This window comes from Diabrotica virgifera, chromosome 2 (genome assembly GCF_917563875.1).
Source record: "Diabrotica virgifera virgifera chromosome 2, PGI_DIABVI_V3a".
NCBI lineage: Eukaryota > Metazoa > Arthropoda > Insecta > Coleoptera > Chrysomelidae > Diabrotica > Diabrotica virgifera.
In genome coordinates this window covers 249,491,130-249,516,660 of record NC_065444.1, presented here as the reverse complement: position 1 = coordinate 249,516,660, position 25,531 = coordinate 249,491,130, and the positions used below count along the sequence as shown (strand labels likewise).

Genomic DNA, 25,531 nt, shown 5'->3' with positions numbered 1-25,531 from the left:
CAGAAGAGATCTTAAAACTACCAATAAGAAAACTGTTGGCCTTCGTTGAGGCTACAGGACTTATTAAAGTTTAAGGAGAAGAACAGGGTTTGGTACAAAGGTCTTATGACCAAGTGCCAGAGACTAACGAGTCTCGCCTGAGTTAAGAAGAAGAAGAAGAAGAAGAAGAAGAAGAAGAAGAAGAAGAAGAAGTTAACTTCAAAATTTTGTTTTGGGTCTAAAAGAGGCTCGTCTGCAGCCACGTAAGTGAAATGTCTTTTTCTGGGACGTGGACGAACAGTTTCAGAAAATTTAGTTTCGCAATCTTTCTAGTTCTTTAGCAATTGATACCGAGTCAGTTCATATCTGCTCAAACACAGTGTCAGTGCGGTTGTTGGTTAAATCTTTACTAACTTGATCAAGCATCTTAACAGCTTCCGAAATAATAATATCGTTCGTTTGCAAAGTTTTGCTGACAATATTAACCTTTCCTAAAGCGGTTTTAAGATAAACCTAGAAAATGCTCTCTAACTTCGGCAAGCTTTGTTGACGAATTAGGATAAAAGAACCTAACAACAATATTAAGTTGTTCCTTGTGTGAAATATCAAGTGTGCAATCTAAAATTATAGAATAATATTTAGATTGTTTTAAAATATCAACAATTGTGCATTTAATTTTTTCACCAATTACACTTATCAATTCATTTTGAATATTATGTCCAAGATAATGGGGCATACGATGCTGAATACTTTGAATTCGTGCAATGTGTTCTGATAGCGTATTATCAAAATTGGAAATACATTCTATTAATTTTAAAAAACTACCGTTATCGGATTCATACAACCTTTGACTGGTTCCTTTCAATGGTAAATTTTGTCGTGCTAAAATGTTAATATTTCGATAATTGTTTCTAAAACCGCCTTCCACATTTTTGCTTTTCCGTTCAACTGCTGCTTGATTGACAGATTCTCTGCCGTCCTTAATTAAAACGCGGTATCTGCAAAAAATTGAAAATCGAGTTTTTGCTATATGTGGTTTCCTTGTGACCTTATTTATGCTTCTGCAATGTCTGAAAGCCGTATCATTTTAGTTACTACCAAAATAAACAAATTGGAATATGCCGTATGTGCTTTTCCGTAAAGGTGCAAATTTTGAGAGCCGATTTCTCGGTTTTAAGTTGGCTGCACATACCGCGTTTTATTTGAGGACGGCAAGTCTACTGTATGACGTTCTAGTGTAAGTCTTTTTTTAAAATCTAGATATTTTTTTACAGAAGTTAAGTGACTACAACTTTTCTCGTGTCTTTCTAAAAATGCAAGGAACGTCTTTCTTGTCGCAAACGTAATGAACGAAGAAAATTAGGTTTTTGACAAATTTTGACAAGATGGTCATTCATTGTCACTCGACATTCAAATTGTCACTCGACATTCAATACTGGTCAAAATAGTGTATAATATATACGCGTCACTTTTTTGAAATTATTGTCTGAATAATCTAAATGGTCTTCATATTTCATTTGTATATCGTAGGTGTAGTCAGCATTAATAGCCTTTGTATATTTTTGTTATTTGTAGTTTTTTTAAGGACAAGAAGCGCAAGTTTGAGCCTAGCAATTGTTCTGCTTGCGCCCTTTGGACTTGGCGCCCGGGTGCCTCGCACCCTTTGCACCCCGGTTTGAGACGGCCCTGTTTACTTCTTGTGATCCGTTATTGTCTTCAGTTATTTTTGTTCCAAGATATTTAAATTCCCTATCGTGCTCAAAGTTAAAGTCATCGATCGTGATGTTTTGTCGGATTATGCATTTGTTTTGGTTATCGCGGCTCATATACATATATTTAGTTTTACTTTCATTGATTAGGAGCCCCATCTCCTCTGCTTTCTTCTCAAGCCTGACGAAAGTCTCCATCCTTAATCTGGTGTTTTGTATTAGATCGATATTGTCTGCAAATCCCAACACTAAGTCTGATCCTTCAGAATGAAATTCTGTGGTCAGTTTTTCGATTCTTCCACTTTTGATTATGTGTTCCAGAGCTAAGCTGAAGAATTTTGGTGAAAGTGCATCTCCCTGTTTTAGTCCATGGTTTATTTCAAATAACTCTGATTTTTGTTGGCCAATTCCCACCTTATATAGGACACTTTGGGCTTGAAGAAAGACACGAGCGAGGAGACCGATTGGGATAATTTGTAGCAAAAGAAGATCCGTTTCCATGGAAAATATATAGACTAGCGTAAATAGCTCGCTAGGAAGGTTATATGGCCGTATATTAAAAAGAAGAATAAAAGAGGAGTATAAAGAAATTGAAGAAGAAAGCGGCTTCAGAGCAGAAAGATCGTGCGTGTACAACACATTTACCGTTCAACAAGTAATTTAAAAAGACAGCTTGAAACCTTCCTACGCATTTGATATTTATAGGTCTGAAGAAGGCTTATGATACAGTCCCTTTAAAATGTTTATTTAGGGTCTTGACGAAAACGGACCTTAGTAAAACATATCTAAAAGCAAAAAGCACTACTGAACAGCTTAACAACCATTATCTGACAACGCTGTTGTTTGCAGATGATCAAGTACTAATTATTGCAAGCTGTGAAGAAGATGCAGATTATATGCTTAGGCTACGGCTCCACGGGCGAGAAATTGACGCTAGCAGTAGCCGTAAAACGAACTTAAGGTTCCGCGGAACGGAATAGGAATAGCCGAACTGTACCGACTACAGGACTTGTGCGTAGTCGGTTCAGTTCGGCTATTCCTATTCCGTTCCGTGGAACCTTAAGTTCGTTTTACGGCTACAGCTAGCGTCAATTTTTCGCCCGTGGAGCCGATCGCTTAGAAAACTTAAAGACGAATACGAAAAATGGGGATATGAATACGAAAAATGAGTATGAATATGTCAAAAACAGAATATATCCGAATAGGCAGTGAATACGAAGAACCGGATTTGGAAATTAGACACGTGAAAAGGTGCTGCTTTTTCTTAAAGTTCCCTCTCCTATCGGAGGTTGGATATCATAATGGCTATGGTCACTTTGTTGGCTGCTGCTCTGAACAGTTGTAATGAACTACAGTTAAACCATTTTCTACGGTTCCTCAGCTAGGAGATGCGTCTTCTTCCCATGTTTCTTCTTCCTTGGATCCTTCCTTGCATAATAATTCTCAGCAACTCATATTTTTTTCCTCTGGTAATGTGACCCAATATTCCAGTTTTTGAAAAGGTTCTACGAATACAAATATTTGAAAGGTGTTACATATCTGCAGTAAAGGAACGACATAACGAGATATCGATTATAGAGTGCAACAAGGCAGGAAGAGTGTTCAAATTCTGAATTCGATACTTTGGTCCAATAGAGCTACTTTGAAAACTAAAATGACAATCTACAAAGTAATTGTAGAGCCCATTCTTACATATGGAGCAGAATATTGGCAAATGACAGCAAAAGCAAAGAAAAAAGTTGACATGGTTAAAATGGACTACGAAAAACAGAGCAATTGATGAAGACACCTGGGGAGATAGAAAAAGATGTCGATTTAAATGCGGGAAAAGCTGTAGGACTTTCGCTTATACGTACCGAGTCTCCCAATAAGAATGGCTCTCGGCCATATCTCAGGAACCGTTTATAGTACAGCTTTGAGAAAAAAATGTTTATAACAAAACTTGCCTCGGGAAAATCCTGGAAATTATTTTCATAATTGTAGGTCCACCGCTGGAGGGCGTAATTGAATATCAAAAATTAAAAAATCAAAATTTTACAAAATTTACCTAATGAAAGGGCACTGGAAATCCAATCATCGTATTCTTCATAAAATTCTGCGCATATTTGATTTCACAAGTTAAGTCTACCTTTGCAAATAAGAGGTGGGGTGAGTGGGAACCTTCTTATGAAAAAATGGCTTTAAGTCCGGTTCTGTTAAATCGAATTTTGCATACTTGGTCTTGTTGAAAACAGCTCTTTTTCATCAATGTAAAAGTCCACAAGGAAAAAAGTTTTCCTGTAGTTGGCTGTATACCATGTGATACAAAAACAATAAATGCTGTATAAAAGGTATATTTAAAAAAAAACCTCAAAAGGGCCACATCAATTCACATAACTAGTTTTCGACTGGTTTACCAGTCATCATCAGTGCTTACCTAAAATGAATATAACCTGATAAAAAGGGCAAAGATGTTGAAATTTTGACTAGGGTTAAAAAAAATATTAGGTTATACTCACGTGCAATGTACATGTTAGCCACCAAAATGCTATTTTACAAAAATATGTGGGTCAAAGCCCATTTCAAGTAGTCCGTTAAGGAAACATAAGTATAAAAAGCTACCTTAAGCCTTGATGTTTAAAATATAATTTAATTTGCCCTAGGTAACATCTGAAATTTGGGTGTGACTTGTTCACATGTTGGAAGTTTGACGGCAAGTGAAATTGAAATGGTTAGGAACCTCGGAACGATGACAAGACAAACGACAGTTCCACAGGTAGTTTTTAACATAACCTGTCATATTTAAGAATAAGGTATAAATATTATTGAAATTAGAAATGATGTAACAACACACCCAATGTGGAAATTATCATGTAAAATTCATTAAACTCATTAGTTTAATGAATTTTACATGATAATTTCCACATTGGGTGTGTTGTTACATCATTTCTAATTTCAATAATATTTATACCTTATTCTTAAATATGACAGGTTATGTTAAAAACTACCTGTGGAACTGTCGTTTGTCTTGTCATCGTTCCGAGGTTCCTAACCATTTCAATTTCACTTGCCGTCAAACTTCCAACATGTGAACAAGTCACACCCAAATTTCAGATGTTACCTAGGGCAAATTAAATTATATTTTAAACATCAAGGCTTAAAGTAGCTTTTTATACTTATGTTTCCTTAACGGACTACTTGAAATGGGCTTTGACCCACATATTTTTGTAAAATAGCATTTTGGTGGCTAACATGTACATTGCACGTGAGTATAACCTGTGACGTTCCGCCCCTTATAGAATCGATTATTGATGGGAAGATATTATTTAACTATCCAAAATATTATTTAATTATTTTCAGAATTATTTTCTTTCAATGTTTATTCAAATAGAACTTAAACCCATCTCAGAATTTTTAAATGCTTGATGACGTCACATTTAAAACGTGGCAACATTGGTTTCCCCACTTTGACAGCCAATGCTTAGTAGAGGGGTACGAAGGATTCAGCTGTGAACGTGAGCCTTGGATTGCCATTCAAGGTTGCCATCAGTGGTGAAATTTCAGCACATGTGGTGAAAAATGAAAAGATCGCAGCTGAGGTGATGAAATTGTGGTGATGTGGTGAATTTCGCTTATAAAGTTTCGGAAAGTGGTGAAAAAAATTAAATTTAATTATCAAAAAATAAACTGTTCTATAGCCTCTTTACAGGATGCAAGTAATTGTGAAGTTAATTGCACAAGAACTTCTGCAATAAATTGCAACTAATAACTTATCACAATAAAGTGATTACACTGTGCAAACAATGGCATAAACTGACAGAAATTTCTTCGGCAGTTAACAGAGAAAAAACTCTAAAACGTCTTATTTGATTTAACCTGCTTTTATTTAGAGTGGCTCCATTTCCTTCTCAGCTGACTTTTTTTCATAATTACCATAATACTGTTAAATTGTTACTTAAATAAAGGTTAAAAACATATTCATTTTATACTGATTATTTAACATTTTATCATACTTTCATAGTTATCTACTTAAATAAGTCTTAGAATATAAAAGGTTTAAAGGTTACCTATAGTGTTGCCTATTTGGTTATTATTAAAATTAAAATCATATTGGTAAAATAAAAATATCAAACTTGAGAGGATGACAATGACAGGACAGAATGTCGATTGTCAATCAATATGTCAATGTCATCAGAAGTTGACAGATAATTAAAAAACACAGAGTGTAGCCTTAAAAGTAAAAGTTACTAAAAATATAACCAAATTGTATGAAAAACAGCGCAAAAAAATTTCACAATTAATTGCATCCTGGCAATTATAAAGTTTTAGGTAAATAAATAGAGAGTTATTGCCACCGGCAAATAAAGGATCCTTGATTACAGGATACTTTAATAAAGGACAAATACAGGACGGGTCTAAAAGAGTGGTATTGCAAACGCAGTTAAAGAATCTTTTATTTTGACAAATGACATGAAATATTTTTGTAAATATAAAAATAACCTATAAAATTCCATTTGTCGATATAAATTAAAATAAGATAATTGAAGAGTAAAACGTTAAATTTAATTATTTTGTCATTTAAAGATGTTTAGAGAACAACATAATATATCCCATAATACTCATCGTTTAATAATATGGAAGTGCAATAAATTGGAAATACTATTTTAGGAGTTTTTAAATACTTTTGCATTATGGGTATATGTAATGGGGAATTTCTGGAGAATATATTATTAGGGAATAGTGGATATCCATTCCTCAACTACAACTACCGAATGACACCATTCCAGAATTTTCAGACAGAAGTTGTGTTTTTATAATCCATCACAAATCCCTTCAAGAATTGTTATTGAAAGAACATTTGGTATTGTGAAGAGATTTCCCATTTTACCATATGTAATGAGATGCAGCTTGTTCAGTTTAACATATTGCAGTAGTACATAATAGAGAAAACGTTGAAATACTGGCAAATGAGTGTGCTGTTGATATTGATATAGAAGCTGTGGCAGTACATTTTCAACCAGGAGCTAATCTAATGCGACTAAATTGTGTGTGTGTTTGTTTAAAATTATTGTTCGACATTTAAAGCTAGCGCTTAAACTAATTTTATTTTTATTGGACTGCAGTTTGTTAATAAATTTATAAATAAATATAAATATTATATTGGGGACTGATTTTAAGTATTTTATGATCATTAGCAGGTTTTAAATAATAAATTTATAAATATATACATACATGCTATTGGCGTTTGATCTTTTATCCATTTGGCCCTCTCTTTCTTTCTTTTCACCTCTGGATAACTAGTTATCAGGAAGTTTATCTGACAGATTAGATACTAATAGATATCTGACAGAGAAAAACTTCCCGTTAACTAGTTATCCGGAGCTGAAAAGACAGATACTAAGGATACTGTTATATAAACTTCCCAATAATTAGTTATCTGAAAATGAAAAGACCTCTAATCTGTCAGATAAACTTCCCGATATACAAAAAAATAATAGAAGAATTAAGCTTAATGCTGGTTTTTATTAATTTTTTTTGGCAATGTTTAAATAAACAAATACTGATGGCATGAAATGGATCACGAACAAGGAGGAATGAAGAAGGAATTGGAGATTGTGTTTACCATTAAACGCATAAAACTGCAGTATCTGGGACACATATGATAAATCAGCACTGTTACTCCCTGCTGCAGTACATATTGCAAGGTACAGTCAAAGGTAAGCGAAGACCTAGTAGAGGGAGAATATCAATGGAACTGTTTCGAATCGCAGCTAGCAAGGTTACGATTGCTATATGATTTCCAACATTCGAAACGGATAAGAACCAAAAGAAGAAGATGGCATGAAAATGAAAGTGTATTAATACTTTTGATTAAAAACTTTATAGATTCTTATCTATAAAAGATTAAATTTTCAAAAATAAATACTTGAACCTTTGTTCTATTTTGTTAACCTGTTGTTATATATCTGTTGAATAGAACTCTATTTTGAATCTAGAATTTTAACAAATCCTAACTTTCATTAAAGTTTATTGATCTTATATCTTCAATCTCTTATATCTTCAATAAATATTTATTTCTATAGAAAAATGTAAAATATATTGAGTTTAATAAATGAGTTACTGATATTTTAAGTCTGATCATTGTAATTAGTATAACAATTTAAAATTATTTAGGTAATATTCCTTTTTACAACTTCTTGTAATAACTCAAGCTTCAATAAAATGTTCTTTTCTATATTCGTTTGGGTCAAAACATCAATAATTTATATCTCAGAATATTACTTAGAGTTGTTTTTAATAAATAAAACCCAACATACAACTTTAATGATGAAAGTTTAATCAAATATCAATCCCACAATACATAAATTATCAATCCAAAGAAGCGACAAGATAAATTCAAAATACAAGTGAAGTTAGACCTTTCTTCACATTTTTGACACGTTATGTCAAAATAAAGGAACTTTTATTAAAATAAAGGTGTCCTCTAATTTTCCTTAAATACAGGCGGCCTGTATTTTATTAAAAGACAAAAATAAAAGACGCAATACTGCGCATGCTTATATGTCAAAATAAAGGATCTTTTATTACAGGTCGACTTAAAAGACGTTGGCAATAACTCTCTAATATGTTTGAGGAAGTCCTTAGTATTTAATTGAAGTTCTTTCTTTCTTTATTATGTCAACAATATTTCAAATTTGCCGCCATTTTTAACTGTGGTGAAAAGTGGTGATATTTTGTGTAGCTAGTGTGGTGAAATTTCCTTGACTATCATGGCAACACTGTTGCCATTGTTTCTCGAGTGTTCGGTCTGAATCGTAGTGTGCGGGGTCATTAGACTCAATTATTCACCTCTAATTCTCAGTTCCAAATTGATTAAATATTACAATAAAAGTATAGTGAAGTTATCCAGCAGCAGTGGATTTGAAGAATTTTAGAGCATACTATATCCAATGAGTTCTACCCCGGTAAATACACATTTTATTAAGTATTTTATTCAGCCATTTTGGAAGTCCTTGACATTTGCTAACTAAGTTTCACATAGTCTATTTTCATGGTTTTTATGTTTTATTTTCATGGATCAAACTCATCTAGAGATAATTCAATATTCGTTGTTAATTTGTGCTTCCAGTTGGAAAATAGAGCTAATTTAAACTCCATTTTTTATATTCCTTTCAAGTCTACAGAACTCCTATCTTTTGAACGATGATCAAATAAGTATCCATCGCTTAGTCTTACTATATTTCATCCTTGTATAATATATCTATATACCGGTGTATATATTATAATAAAATATTCTTTCACAGTAATTATATTTTGTATTTCAATTGGAAATTACTTGTGTTATTTGACCAAGGTCATCTGATAGCAACCTGATAAAAGGTCAAGCTGTCTAGTCATTCAAGTTTTTGGACTTAATGACCTATTTCTTCTTATTCCCATAGGAATAAAAACACCTCCTCGTATCTCTTGCTTCTTTTTTTTGACATTGGTAGATTGGTAGTAACACCACACTGTGTTTTTTTTAGCACCTACCATGAAATCTTAAAGCCACCCTACAACAACACCAAGGCCAGACCACACAGAGAGAAACAATCAATAGGCGACCAGCCTGGATTATTTCCACATTTTCTTTTTTTGAGTACCTCCAGCTGCTTTCCAACAGTTTTGAGTACCTTCAGCTGCTTTCTACCAGTCTTCCTCTCCTGTACCTCCAGCAGGACAGCTGCTAGCGAGAGTTAGCACCCTTGGGTGCTCATTACATCAACTTCAAGATTAGGAAAGAGTGGTTTGTTTGGGAACATTTACTGTGCTCTTATTAAAGACAGACTGGTTTTGTGATATTTAGTACATTTTTTTTTATAGTTCAATTGCACACACATTTTTCCTGCTTTATATTTTTTATAGGTTTTTTTTTCTTTACAACATAATATTTAATTGATAGCGTTCCCCAACACTCTGCAATCTATAAAGGTATAAATTTCTGAGCTCAGATATTTTCCCTGATAATAGTAGTCGGTACTCTTATCTTGATTATTTTTAGGCTGTGTTCCACTTTTGTATAATTATTTAAACTCATTCCATTATTTTAGTATATGTTTAATTAAATTTTTAAAAATTAACTTCACATATTAGTCAAAATTGTAATTATTAACTTTATTTAACTTGAACTTATTAACTTTACTTAACTTTAACTTATTAACTTTATTTAACTTTAACCTTAATTTATTAAATTCATATGAACTTCTGGATTCTAATCCCTCAGATTAGTTTTTGGTTTCACTTGTTATTATTACTATTATAAACCACGAGTTAGGAAAAGGATCTGTGTATCCACTCGTAGGTTTATTTATTCAATAAGGCTTGTGCCTGTCCCACTCACAGTGAGGTATTTATATGTTATATATAGTATCAGGTAGTATTTAATTAAGGTGTACGTATTATAAACGTACAATTATTATTTGGTGAGGGTTCTACTAACCTAGTTGTAAGTTGTACTTCCTGTATTAGAGGTACCCGTAGTCAGTTTTTCTAACCTTATAAAGAGTATTCTTAGATCATAGTTGTATGATGATTTTGTAATTGACTTTCACTAGTATCACTTTTTCCTGTCATGTTAGAGTTACACACTAGTTACTTGTCCTAACTCAGAGATTGTTAAAAAGATCTAGTAGTTACATTCAATAAATATACATTTATTGTGATTTTTTTTTCTTATTACTCCTTTATTTTTAGTAGTATATTTTATAATTTAATAATCTTTAATAACTTTTCACATACTTGTACTACAAATTTAACATACTCTATAGCAGCGTAGAATACCTGGAAGAGCGTTAACCTAGTTATCCTTCTTCTGGCGCCCAAAAATTCATTCTATTTTCAGTATATTATTATATTTACTCTATCTATTTTCTGAACATTATCTTCATATCTTCTTTTCGAGCCATCATTGTCACTTCCTTTAATCTATTGTCTGGCCAAAAATAGCCGTGCAAATTGGCCGAATCCTTCCTTGAGTGTCAAGTGGCCCTTCTCATACATATTTAGCTAGCCATTCAAGTTATATCTATCTATTAATGATTTCTCATCTCTAGTCCTGTATCAATTCGATATTCTTTGTCTTGGCATCCTTCCATACAAATACTACTACAAAGTTGTATTTTAGTTACTCCAGCTTCTTCAACGGAGAAGCCACACATTTTTGTCCTTTGGCTACATTAAGTAGATCTTCTTCTTTTTACTACTTCTGTTGGAGTTTACCACTCCCTTTTCATTCACTCCAACAGAAAATCATCAGCGAGTTGTTACATCGGCTTTCCAACGTGGTGGCTTTATTTTTGGTCTGAGACAGTATTCATTTAGGTCAATTCTTCTCTTTTATCTGAAATCTCTTTGTTATTTCCGTTTGGTATCCTATACACATATTGTTACTTATTTATTTTATTTTTAATTTCTGATACATATCAGGTATTCTTAAACGCTGTTTTGATTTTTGTTTATATTTTGGGACCTCATTATAGTATATGTTTGTGCAGCTTACATTCTGGGTTAGATTTTGAATTTTTATTGGGAACTTATATTTAATATTGCTATTAATAATATAATTCATATAACAATTTTATTTCTTCAGTCAATAGTGGTATAGTTGGAGGTACAACTAAGTGTTGATTATTATTATTATTATTATAGATATATATTTTTTCTAGAGTGGTGGTAAGTTACATATAAATAAAAAAATTTACTTCCAGTATTTAGGTAGTAGGTTTACTTGAGTATACAATATTTATTGGATTATTTATCCATTTATTTGATCTTATATATTTATTTGATCTTATTTATTAGATTATATACTGCATTATATATATATTTTTTTTTTTGCTGGCTATTTTGATTTTGTTGGTGTGTTGCTGATATTTTCTCGGTTTATATTATATATATTTTGCGTGCAAACTTTCATATTTTCATATTTTTCATATTTCTGTTCTTTGGACTATTTGTCAATAACTTTGCTCTCATCATGTGTGCTTTTAAAGCTGAACATCTTCTGGTGGATGAATTGGATTATGAATTAAAGATTCGGGACATAATGCCAGAGGAGTCGACAACTGTCGATAAAAAACGCAATCTTTTGAGAGGTGCTTTGAAACAAGAAGCTGGCAATAGAAGTTTTCTCCAAATTTCAGCTGTATCCCTTCCTTTTGAGGAACAACAAAAAGGAATCACTGAAACATTGGACAGCTTGTCTAAAAAAATCGAAAAGTTTAGGGGAACTGTAAAGGATACAGAGTATGCGCGATTAACATCTCGCCTAGGCCATATTTCTGCCCGTGTACACTTGCTACACTGTCCTTCTGAAGAACAGGAACCGTTCAAGAGGTCTGTTTCTCTTAAAATATTAACACTAGAGGGTGAACTTGATTCTAGAGTTAACCCCATTGCTACCTCTACTCCTAATGCTTCAGTCAATGTACCTAGCTTTACGTACTCCAAACCTGTTCAAGTACACAAATGGGGTATTTCATTTTCAGGTGAAAAACAGCACACTGATGTGATGTCATTTTTAGAAAGGGTTGAATGTCTTCGAATATCTAGAGGTGTTTCTGAAGAGGATTTGTTTGCTGCTTCTGCTGAGTTGTTCACCGGGACCGCTTTTACATGGTTTATGAATAACAGGGGTAATTTTTCTTGTTGGTCTGATCTGATTAAAAAGTTGAAGTCGGATTTTCTTCCGTATTCATTCCAGGATGATTTATTAGATCAAATTAAGAATCATAAGCAGAAACCTGGGGAATCTGTTACTATGTTTATTAATACTATATTAGGTATGTGTAGTCGTTTAGACACTCCTTTGTCAGATTTAGCTAAAATTAAAATCATCCTTAAATGTCTATTGCCCTTTTATCATCAACAATTAGCTCTTATGGACATTCAGAACATTGATGACCTTACTATAAAATGCAAACGTTTGGAGGAAACGTTATCCTGGTCTTCTCAACCTCCATCCACATCTCGATCCTCTTCTAACTCTTCTTCTCAGCCAACTTCCTTTAGGCAACGTTCTTGGCTAAATAAGGGTCATGAACATAATGTTTCGGTTGTTAGTTCTCTTGTCTGCTGGAATTGTGATCAGCCTGGTCACCCATTTTACAATTGTGGGATTCCTCAAAATCGTATTTTCTGCCATGGTTGTGGCCGAGAGAACACCCTTAAAAGAAACTGTTCTAAGTGTTCGGGAAACGACACGTCGGAGGTCCGTCCCCTGAACGTTTCTCCGTCCAACATCCAATCAGGGAATCAAACCCCATCGTCAAACGAAACTGCTGGACCAAGCACATCCAGCAACCCAAACCCATCTTCACGAAAAGGGAAAGGGGTGTCGTTCAAGAAAGCAGCACACACCACAAAACAAAATTAAACCAGAAATTTATTTCTATAGATAATACGTTAGATTCGCTTGATTCAAATGATCACAGATGGTCATTTACAAACGCTTCTTTGATTGGTAGTGTTCAACGTAACAATAATAATTGTGATAGTAATGTGGTTCCATTATCTATATTAGATTCTAGTTTTGTTAATGATGATGATACGTCTGGGTTAGTTCCATATAACGGTTGTAGACAACCAAATACTTTAGATCTAGATATTAATTCGTTATTAGTTAGGAAACAAAATGATAATAGGCCATATCTTCCTATTCAAATTTTAGGACAATCGTGTTTAGCTTTGTTAGATAGTGGCTCTAATATTTCATTGATAGGGGCACATTCGTTAAATTTATTGAAAAATTCTAGTATTCCCATTATGCCCATTTCATCTTTGCAAGTATCTACTGCAGATGGTACAGTTCAGTCCATTACGGGCAAACTCCAAATTAAAATCACAGTGGCAGATTTATGTAGGGAAATTACATTTTATGTTATTCCTTCCGTGCAGAATTCTATAATTTTAGGTATGGACTTTTTCAATGCTTTCAATAGTACCTTAAGTTGTTCTGATTTTTCTTTTTCCATATCTGAATTTAATTTATCTACCCTTAGTGCTATTCACGATTTTGCTAGTTTATCAAGCTCTGAACAAAGGCAATTAGAGAGTATGATCTCTAAATTTACTACTCTTTCTTCAAAAGACAAACTAGGTCGTACGTCGTTAATCTCTCACACTATCGAAGTGGGAAATCCCACTCCTTTCAGATTATATCAGTACCCCATACCTCAAGCCTGGCAGGCAGATTTAGAAAAGGAAGTAGATTCGATGCTTGCTTTAAATATCATAGAACCTTCAACATCGTCCTACTGTTCTCCGCTCTGGTTAACGAAGAAGAAGGATGGATCCTTCAGGATCTGCTTTGACGGTCGAAAACTAAACAGTATCACAACTAACAGGGATGCTTATCCTATCCCCAGAATAGATGTGATTTTGAGCAAACTTCAGAATGCCAAATACATCTCTTCTATTGATTTGTCTAAGGCCTTCCTACAGATCCCACTGAGTGAAGAGAGCAAGAAGTATACTGCTTTTGCTGTCAGTGGTAAAGGATTATTCCAGTTTGTCACCATGCCTTTCGGTCTTGTTTCTGCTCCTCAGACAATGTGTCGTCTGATGGATTTAGTCATTGGTCCACCGTTAGAGCCCTATGTTTTCTATTATTTAGACGATATTTTGGTTGTCACTCCTGATTTTTCCCTTCATATGGAAATTTTAGATAAGTTATTTTTACGTCTTAAGGAAGCTAATCTAACGGTCAATCTGGATAAATGTCAGTTTTGTCGCCCTAGTCTTAAGTTCTTGGGTTATGTTGTGGATAACCAGGGGCTGAGGACTGATCCTGAGAAAATAGTTGCTATCAAAAATTTTCCTATACCAAAGACCACCACCCAAGTCCGTAGGATATTGGGAATGTGTGGCTATTATCGGCGATTTGTACCGTCCTACTCTACTTTGTTGTCACCTCTTACTGATCTTTTGAAGAACAGGAAAAAGGGACAGACCATTACTTGGACTCCTGAGGCTGACGAAGCTTTTAGGCGCGTTAAAGATGCTTTAACGAGCGCTCCGGTTATGATGTCACCTAATTTTGATGAGCATTTTTATCTAATGACAGATTGCTCTAATACAGCTTCTGGAGGCGTATTATTTCAGTTGAAAGATGGCTCCGAACACCCCATAGCGTACACTAGTAAGAAGTTGAACAAGGCCCAGAAAAACTATTCAACTACGGAGAAAGAACTCTTAGCTATCATCCATGGGTTAGAAGCTTTTCGTTATTATCTGGAAGGTCGTAATTTCACTATAATTACTGATCATAGTTCCTTAGTATGGCTTCATAGTATGAAAAACCCTTCACAGAGGCTTTCTCGATGGATATGCAAACTGGCTGCCTATTCATATAAGATTGTCCATAGAAAGGCAAACGGGGTAGTGGTCGCAGATGCTCTTTCACGTGTCCATGATATTAATGTCCTAGATCTGTCCTCTTTAAGTCCTGATATGTGGTATCAGAATATGATTGATAGGGTCACTCAAGACCCACAAAAATATCCTGATTTTAAGGTAGAGAATAATATTCTGTACAAACACATCTTAAGTCCGATAGAGTCCTTATCCAATATGTCGGAGTGGAAAATAGTTGTACCTACGCCAAATAGGGAAAATATTCTGCATATGTTTCATGATGAAGTTACGGCGGGTCATTTTGGTTTTTATAAGACTTATCACCGTATTGCCGAATTATATTATTGGCCTGGTATGCGGAAGTCTATAAAAAGGTACATTTCTAAATGCATGGTTTGTGCTACTTGTAAACCAAGTAACCTACCACAGGCTGGACTTATGGGTTCCTTCAGGAACATAAATTTTCCTTGGCAGATGATCTCAATGGATCTCATTGGACCTTATCCTCGGAGTTACAAGGGTAATACCTATTGCCTGGTAGTTGTGGATTATTTCACTAAATTTCCTTTAGTTTGTCCCCTTCGCCAGGCCACAACTCCAGCAATTTTAAAATATTTGGAGGAACAAGTCTTTTTGGTGTATGGTGTTCCTCAAATTGTGTCATGTGACAACGGTCCTCAGTTTGTATCGAAGGCCTTTAAAGATCTTCTAGCTAAATATAAGGTTCAAAAGACCTTTTATAATGCTGCCTACCATCCACAAGCAAATCATACTGAGAGAGTAAATCGCAGTATTGTCACAGCTCTAAGGTCCTATACTTACCCTGATCACAGAGCTTGGGATCAATATATTCATTCCATAGCTCAAGCCATAAGGACTTCTGTCCATGAAGTTACCCAGTGCTCTCCAGCATATTTGAATTTTGGTAGGAATGTGGCTTTATCAGGTGATTATTTTGGTGTAATTTCAGACAATTCCGAAAATCTTCCTCAAATATCTGAGAAACTTCATCGCTTAGATGATCTCCAGGCGTTACCTCATATTTTCGCAGACATTAGGAAGAAGTTAAAAACTTCTTACCTAAGGAACCAGCAGCACTATAATTTGAGGAAACGAGATCTGCGATTCTTTGTTGGTGATCGAGTCTTAAAGCGCAATTTTGTCAAATCCAATAAGGGTGATGCCATTTCTGCAAAGTTTTGCCAGAAATATGTCCCATGTACTGTCTCAAGGGTAATATCTCCTTTGATTTATGAATTAAAGGACAATTCGACTAATAAGCGAATTGGTCAATTTCATGTAAAGGATTTACTGCCTGACAACACCATGGACGATGTGGATTCTTCAACTTCATCGGAAGAAGATTAGCTTAACAGGGTTGTTTAAGCTAATATCTTCCTGTGTTTGCCTTTAATTAGTTTTATTATGGTATAGTATTTTAGTTTAAATTGTTAATCACCAGATAATGCCTGACCATAGCAATTTTTATCCTTCGGCATGGCTTGATGATTTCTCACGTATTAGTTATTAGGTACCGAATTCTTGTGTAATACCGCTTGTATGAGTTTATTATTATTTTTTTTTTGTATTATAGATTGCATTTGAGTCATTATCGACAAATATTCTCAAATACTAATCCAGCCAGTAGTATTACCAAGTTAATAACCTCCACTTGTACTCTTAGTTTTGGACTCAACCTCTCAGAATAAAAGGGCTGTTGATTATTATATATTAAGATATTTGGATGTGTGGGCTCATACAAGTATTCTTGCTTAATATAGATGGAACTATGTTACACTACCATATCTTAGATTATGTGTTATATCTTGGATATTTGATTACATACCTATTATTTTTTTTTATTGTTTTTATATCATGTCATTGGATTTGCCATATTGGAAAGAAGTTGTGGTTGTTAATTTGTTATTGGGTTACTTTATTGATATTTGTCACAGGTACCTTAAATACTTTATATTAATTCGGATTCTTACTTCCTCCACAGGATGATTCTGGAATGAATTTGGAATTTTGATTTATAAATGAATTCTTGAGTCCTTCATATTTCTTCTTATGAACTAGTCTGTTAATGCTCAAAGTTGGTGAATACGTGGGTTCGAAGTTCAGCAACTGATCACTGCTATCCGATTTCGTAATCCATGTCTTTCTTGTCAGAGTAGGCAGATGTTTATCCATGATAATATTTCTGGTTGGGAAATGGTGTACAACACTTCCTAACCATTCTTGTGCAATTGTTCCAAATATTCCAGGCACATTTTCACACGATAATAGGGAAGTCTAGTTTGCTTATTTTATGTCTCTTAGTTCATAGTATATAGATGCTTGACTTTCCATAGACGTAGAGTCGTAATGTTAGTGATTAACCCACTGGGACAAATTATTGATTTTCTTTTTAGTAGATTCCCTCTTCTTTCCTTAGGCATTAATTGTTGCTTAGATTCAGGAATATCTCCTGGATAATCCTATGTATGTTCACATGAATATACAGTCTTATGAAAGATTGGGAGCTCGTTCCCGTCATATTTTGTATTTACCATGGAGTCATAGAACTTATAAGTTCATCCTTTATTTTTACTATTTAGTTTCGATAGGCTCATATTACCGGATGAGGGTAGATCTAGAGCTAATTTAGTTAGTTATTTAGTATTAGTGAGAATTGGTCCATAAATCTTCCTGATCGTTCTTCTTTGGATATGCTCCTATAAATCTGGTGTCCATTGCTAGTCCGATTTTGGATTAAGTGTCCGATTCTTCACTTATTTTGTTTATTTGGTTGTATAGGTTCGTATTACCGGATGTGGGTGTACGTAGACCTAATTTATTTATATGATTTAGTATGGATGTGAATTGGTCCATAAATCTTCCTGGTCGTTCTTCATTGGATATGCTTTTGTGAATCTGTTGTCCATTGATAGTCTGACTTTGGATTGAGTGTCTGATTCCACATTTATTTTGGTTAATGTGTTTGCATTCCTTTGGTATGTTCACTATTTATATTAGTTGGTATTGGTGAAAATTATTCTATAAATATTCCTAGTTGTTCTTCTCTGGATATGCTATTACGAATCTGGTGTCCATTGCTAGTCCAATTTAGGATTGAGTGTTTGATTCTTCACTTATTATAGTTATTGATTTCATTGGTGACTTTAGTATATGTACTTGCGTTATGGTATGAATTGGCTCTCACCTTTGCCTGGTTGTTCGTCCTTGGATGTACTCCTTATAAATCTGATGTCCATGGATAGTTCAACTTTGGATTTACTGCCAATTCGACACTTATTTGTCATTATAAATTATGTCTCATCTTTAGCACTTTTACTAGGACTTCGGGTCATATTTTGCAATTTCCGTTATTTGCTGCAGTGACCATCCTACTTTCCCTTGATTATTAGTGGTGATTATTTGTAATCTTGCGAATCAACGGGGAATGATACACTAAGCACTACTACTCTAGTTTAATATTTTGAGAAAAAAAAAAAAAAAAAAAATTTTTTTAAATAAAATTTTTTTTCTGGTGGTTGAAAGGGAATGTGACGTTCCGCCCCTTATAGAATCGATTATTGATGGGAAGATATTATTTAACTATCCAAAATATTATTTAATTATTTTCAGAATTATTTTCTTTCAATGTTTATTCAAATAGAACTTAAACCCATCTCAGAATTTTTAAATGCTTGATGACGTCACATTTAAAACGTGGCAACATTGGTTTCCCCACTTTGACAGCCAATGCTTAGTAGAGGGGTACGAAGGATTCAGCTGTGAACGTGAGCCTTGGATTGCCATTGTTTCTCGAGTGTTCGGTCTGAATCGTAGTGTGCGGGGTCATTAGACTCAATTATTCACCTCTAATTCTCAGTTCCAAATTGATTAAATATTACAATAAAAGTATAGTGAAGTTATCCAGCAGCAGTGGATTTGAAGAATTTTAGAGCATACTATATCCAATGAGTTCTACCCCGGTAAATACACATTTTATTAAGTATTTTATTCAGCCATTTTGGAAGTCCTTGACATTTGCTAACTAAGTTTCACATAGTCTATTTTCATGGTTTTTATGTTTTATTTTCATGGATCAAACTCATCTAGAGATAATTCAATATTCGTTGTTAATTTGTGCTTCCAGTTGGAAAATAGAGCTAATTTAAACTCCATTTTTTATATTCCTTTCAAGTCTACAGAACTCCTATCTTTTGAACGATGATCAAATAAGTATCCATCGCTTAGTCTTACTATATTTCATCCTTGTATAATATATCTATATACCGGTGTATATATTATAATAAAATATTCTTTCACAGTAATTATATTTTGTATTTCAATTGGAAATTACTTGTGTTATTTGACCAAGGTCATCTGATAGCAACCTGATAAAAGGTCAAGCTGTCTAGTCATTCAAGTTTTTGGACTTAATGACCTATTTCTTCTTATTCCCATAGGAATAAAAACACCTCCTCGTATCTCTTGCTTCTTTTTTTTGACATTGGTAGATTGGTAGTAACACCACACTGTGTTTTTTTTAGCACCTACCATGAAATCTTAAAGCCACCCTACAACAACACCAAGGCCAGACCACACAGAGAGAAACAATCAATAGGCGACCAGCCTGGATTATTTCCACATTTTCTTTTTTTGAGTACCTCCAGCTGCTTTCCAACAGTTTTGAGTACCTTCAGCTGCTTTCTACCAGTCTTCCTCTCCTGTACCTCCAGCAGGACAGCTGCTAGCGAGAGTTAGCACCCTTGGGTGCTCATTACATCAACTTCAAGATTAGGAAAGAGTGGTTTGTTTGGGAACATTTACTGTGCTCTTATTAAAGACAGACTGGTTTTGTGATATTTAGTACATTTTTTTTTATAGTTCAATTGCACACACATTTTTCCTGCTTTATATTTTTTATAGGTTTTTTTTTCTTTACAACATAATATTTAATTGATAGCGTTCCCCAACACTCTGCAATCTATAAAGGTATAAATTTCTGAGCTCAGATATTTTCCCTGATAATAGTAGTCGGTACTCTTATCTTGATTATTTTTAGGCTGTGTTCCACTTTTGTATAATTATTTAAACTCATTCCATTATTTTAGTATATGTTTAATTAAATTTTTAAAAATTAACTTCACATATTAGTCAAAATTGTAATTATTAACTTTATTTAACTTGAACTTATTAACTTTACTTAACTTTAACTTATTAACTTTATTTAACTTTAACCTTAATTTATTAAATTCATATGAACTTCTGGATTCTAATCCCTCAGATTAGTTTTTGGTTTCACTTGTTATTATTACTATTATAAACCACGAGTTAGGAAAAGGATCTGTGTATCCACTCGTAGGTTTATTTATTCAATAAGGCTTGTGCCTGTCCCACTCACAGTGAGGTATTTATATGTTATATATAGTATCAGGTAGTATTTAATTAAGGTGTACGTATTATAAACGTACAATTATTATTTGGTGAGGGTTCTACTAACCTAGTTGTAAGTTGTACTTCCTGTATTAGAGGTACCCGTAGTCAGTTTTTCTAACCTTATAAAGAGTATTCTTAGATCATAGTTGTATGATGATTTTGTAATTGACTTTCACTAGTATCACTTTTTCCTGTCATGTTAGAGTTACACACTAGTTACTTGTCCTAACTCAGAGATTGTTAAAAAGATCTAGTAGTTACATTCAATAAATATACATTTATTGTGATTTTTTTTCTTATTACTCCTTTATTTTTAGTAGTATATTTTATAATTTAATAATCTTTAATAACTTTTCACATACTTGTACTACAAATTTAACATACTCTATAGCAGCGTAGAATACCTGGAAGAGCGTTAACCTAGTTATCCTTCTTCTGGCGCCCAAAAATTCATTCTATTTTCAGTATATTATTATATTTACTCTATCTATTTTCTGAACATTATCTTCATATCTTCTTTTCGAGCCATCATTGTCACTTCCTTTAATCTATTGTCTGGCCAAAAATAGCCGTGCAAATTGGCCGAATCCTTCCTTGAGTGTCAAGTGGCCCTTCTCATACATATTTAGCTAGCCATTCAAGTTATATCTATCTATTAATGATTTCTCATCTCTAGTCCTGTATCAATTCGATATTCTTTGTCTTGGCATCCTTCCATACAAATACTACTACAAAGTTGTATTTTAGTTACTCCAGCTTCTTCAACGGAGAAGCCACACATTTTTGTCCTTTGGCTACATTAAGTAGATCTTCTTCTTTTTACTACTTCTGTTGGAGTTTACCACTCCCTTTTCATTCACTCCAACAGAAAATCATCAGCTAGTTGTTACAAACCTAATATTTTTTTTAACCCTAGTCAAAATTTCAACATCTTTGCCCTTTTTATCAGGTTATATTCATTTTAGGTAAGCACTGACGATGACTGGTAAACCAGTCGAAAACTAGTTATGTGAATTGATGTGGCCCTTTTGAGGGTTTTTTTTAAATATACCTTTTATACAGCATTTATTGTTAATGTAAAAGTGTTATTTTCGAAAGAGCCTAATAAATAATATGCCAGCTAGTAGGCGTTATTTAATTATTTTCGGAAATCTAGTTTTCTTTGGAGAATATTAAATACAAGTATGCATTTTTAATCCTGTATTACAAAATTAGACCAAATTAGCAACATAATACCGAAAACCGCATGTCGATACCTTTTATCTATCTCTAGATATTTTAAGAAACGTGTAAATTTTAAACAACTGTTGATGTCCCCGGTAAACGAAGTTAAGGAAAAGTAGTGTGCTATGGAAAAAACAAAGAAACATTTTCCAGATGTAAACGTATATAACTATTAAAACAGCAATGAGACAAACAACACTATAAAATATAACAAAGAAATAAATGCAATTATTTACTTAGTGACGACCTAAATGTTCAAATTGTTGCCCATCATTTTCGATGCAAGCTTTTACTCAAGTAGATTGAACAGTAGTTTCAATTTCTGCTTTCGTAATGCTTTGAATGGCGTTTCGTATTCTCTAGATTTTAGATCATGTTTTCTCGCGTAGTGGGCCTAGCGGCAAAAACAAGGTCTTTAATGCGTCCCCATAAATAAAAGTCTAAAACAGTTAAATCTGTTGCTATTCAATCTACTCTTGAAAGAGTAAATAAATGCTTGCATCGAAAATGATGGGCAACAATTTGAACATTTAGGCAGTCACTAAGACTAAGTAAGTAGTTTCTTTTATTTCTATGTTATATTTTATAGTGTTGTTTGTCTTATTGTTGTTTTAATTAATTATATACGTTTATTACATCTGGAAAATGTTTATTTTTGAAGATATTCTCTTTAGCGGCGAATCGATTGAGGGTAAAATTGTACATGATCCGCGCGCCTGCGCACACTGACAGTATGTAGTTCTGACAGTATGTAGTTCATTGCTAATCTTTCAAGATAGGTATGTATGTATCTGTAACCGTGCAAATAAGTCATTAAAAGAATATATTAGTGGTTTTAGGAAATGTATTATTTATTATAATTCTTGTGTTTTTGGATTTGTGTTTCCCTGTAGTAAAATAATAAAATATTATGTAAGCATAACATTTTTACACTATATGTCGCCGTGTTGTGTAATTATATCCGAAACTTACATGTCTATTTCTAGGGCCTCGCTGGAGTAGTGGGAAATGCGTTAGCACTGAGATATTTTTTTTTATTTTTGGTTGTTTAAATAAAAATTTTTTGAAAGTGGTAGATAAGAAAGTTAGTTTGATTTTTAAATAAAATACAAATAACCTTTTAAGTATATTTACTTAGTTTAAATTACCTATTATATAATAGAAGAATATCTTCTTACGTGCGTACAAAGTACACACACATTCTTTTTTTTTCATAGCACACTATTTTTCCTTAACTTCGTTTACCGGTAACAATAACAGTTATGTGTAAAGTTTACACATTTCTTAAGATATCTCGAGATAGAAAAAAAGGTATCGACATGTGGTTTTTGGTATTATGTTGCTAATTTGGTCTAATTTTGTAATACAGGATTAAAAATGCATACTTGTATTTAATATTTTCCAAAGAAAACTAGATTTCTGAAAATAATTAGAATTATAGAATAATTATTTCTGTTTCGAAGATAAGACACTTATATTGACTAAAAAGAGCTGTTTTCAACCAGACCAAGTATGCAAAGTTCGATTTAGCAGAACCGGACTTACAGCCATTTTTTCATAAGAAGGTTCCCACTCACCTCTAACTCTTATTTGCAAAGGTAGACTTAAACTTGTGAAATCAAATATGCGTAGAATTTTATGAAGAATACGATGATTGAATTTCCAGTGCCCTTTCATTAAGTAAATTTTGTAAATTTTTATTTTTTAATTTTTGATATTCAATTACGCCCTCTAGCGGTGGACCTACAATGATGAAAATAATTTCCAGGCTTTTTCCGAGGGAACTTTTGTTGTAAATATGTTTTTCTCAAAGCTGTACTATAAACGGTTCCTGAGATATGGCCGAGAGCCATTCTTATTGGGACACCCGGTATGTATTGACAACATAGTCTATCGATTAAAACAAGTGTGAGCTTGTGGATATGAAATCGACCGCTTTCGACAAAAGCCACCTACCTATATAACTTACTACGGGATCAAATATAACAGTAATTGTTTTAACTTACGTCTATCAATGGTATCGCTATTTCAAGCTGAATTTTCGTAGACAGCAATTCCAGAAGATGATCTTTGTCCTCGCACGGTAACTCGTGGAAATAGGGTCTTTCCTCAAACCGTTCCGCAATTCTCTTGACGCATAAATCTGCTAGCGTTGGTACATGATCTTGATTCCAGTTTAAGTCCTCGGTAACAATTAATCGTTTATCCTCACCGACTAAATTTAAACATTCTGCAGGAGGTTTATATAAGTCTACTATCAGCGGATCGATGGTGTGGGTGATTCGCATTTTTGATTAAATTTTGGAGTCTATTTCAAAACAAAAAGCTAAAAATTTGGTTCTATATAGTATAGGTGAATTTAAATATTAATATAATATAGGTACATAATATTATTTTGAATTTTAATTTATATTTATAATACAATTTATGCATTCTATATTTTATATTAGAATAGCATAATATTAGAATAATATCAGCACTTCAGAGGTAAGGTGTGTTAAGTAGTGTTGCCAGGTCCGATTTGATTTTAATCGGTACATAAACAAAAACAAATCGGGATTTAGGGTTGTAGATCGGGACAAATAAACAACAATAGCCCAGTAGCAAATAAAATCTCTAACATTAAAACTAAGCTAGTTACGCTCAAAATAAAGTTGTCTCCTTTTTTTGGTAAAAAAAATTGTGAAAATCTCCTACTATTTAGCACCGTAAATAAAATTGATCCTTACCGCTTTACCATTTACTTTATGTGTATTGTTTATACGATCTGTAAGGTTTACCGGTTGGGAGTGCTTAATTTTGAAAAAAAATGGTTTAATAGAAAAAAAAAAATTCCTAAAATATTGGAAAATGTCCTTTTTTCAAAATAACTTAAAAGTATTAGGGATACTAAAAATCTCAAGGAGTAAAAAGTAGGTAGGTTTTGCTTTTATAAATATGATAGATTCATTTTGTTTTCCTGGTAAACAAAAATTGGTTCAAATATGGCTGTTCATATTTTGCATACACTCGTGATTAATGACTCGTTCAGGCCCTTTCTATCATGTGATAAATACATTAATAAAGTAAATTGTTTGTAAAGCGGTAACGATTAATTTCATTTGGGGTGCTAAGTAGGGGGAGATTTTCACGATTTTTTTACCAAAAAAAAAAGGAGTCTACTTGATTTTGAGCATAACTCGCTTAGTTTTGATGCTAGAAACTTTTTTAAAACATAAAAATAAAGCTTTATTAAAAAAGTTTTAATTGTTTTTTCGTGAAAAGTGCTTCATTTCTTGGTTATTTCACGTTGAAATATTTGATTTGGAATTTGACGAATAATAACGTATTTTTCATGAACTACAACTTTACTTTTGCTGGGTCTATACACTTTACGAGTTCACAATTTTTTTCATTTTTTTATATTATGCTACATTTTTGCTAAGAATTTTTTTTTGATCAAATACTTACTTTTTGAGTAATTTGTGAAAATCGCCTGAAAACGTGATTTTTTTGTCGAAAAATAAACATTTTCATTCGTAAATAACTCAAAAAGTATTAAGCAAGTTAAAATTCTATAGAACTAAAATTGCTTAGAATTAGTCAATTTATTCATCTCCGGACTTATTTTAAACGCGCGGTTTTTTACCCCCAAACTAGGGGTGACTGTCACCCCCGAGTAAAAGCAACCAACGGCACAAGCCGTCCAAATTTTCATTCAGTTCGGAGTTGATCCTGAAAATTACACGGTATCGCCGTATTTTCCGTTCATTTACTGGACTACAAGGTGTTTCTGTAATCTGTATTTAATCCTACATAATAATAAGAATCAGACGAAA

General features: G+C 33.3%; 1 protein-coding gene across 2 annotated transcripts in view; it reads right to left on the bottom strand.

Annotated features, from left to right (window-relative positions):
• The window catches only part of LOC114326519 (dynein regulatory complex subunit 5), a 74,388-nt gene that overhangs the window by 36,273 nt on the left and 12,584 nt on the right, over positions 1-25,531 (bottom strand). The window contains exon 2 of one of the 2 annotated variants that reach the window (XM_028274912.2): positions 23,720-24,039. In XM_028274912.2, the coding sequence (XP_028130713.2) occupies positions 23,720-24,001 (282 nt within the window). In that variant the 5' untranslated portion in view covers positions 24,002-24,039. The remainder of the gene's footprint in view (positions 1-23,719; positions 24,040-25,531) is intronic. The other variant, XM_028274914.2, reaches the window with a different exon arrangement.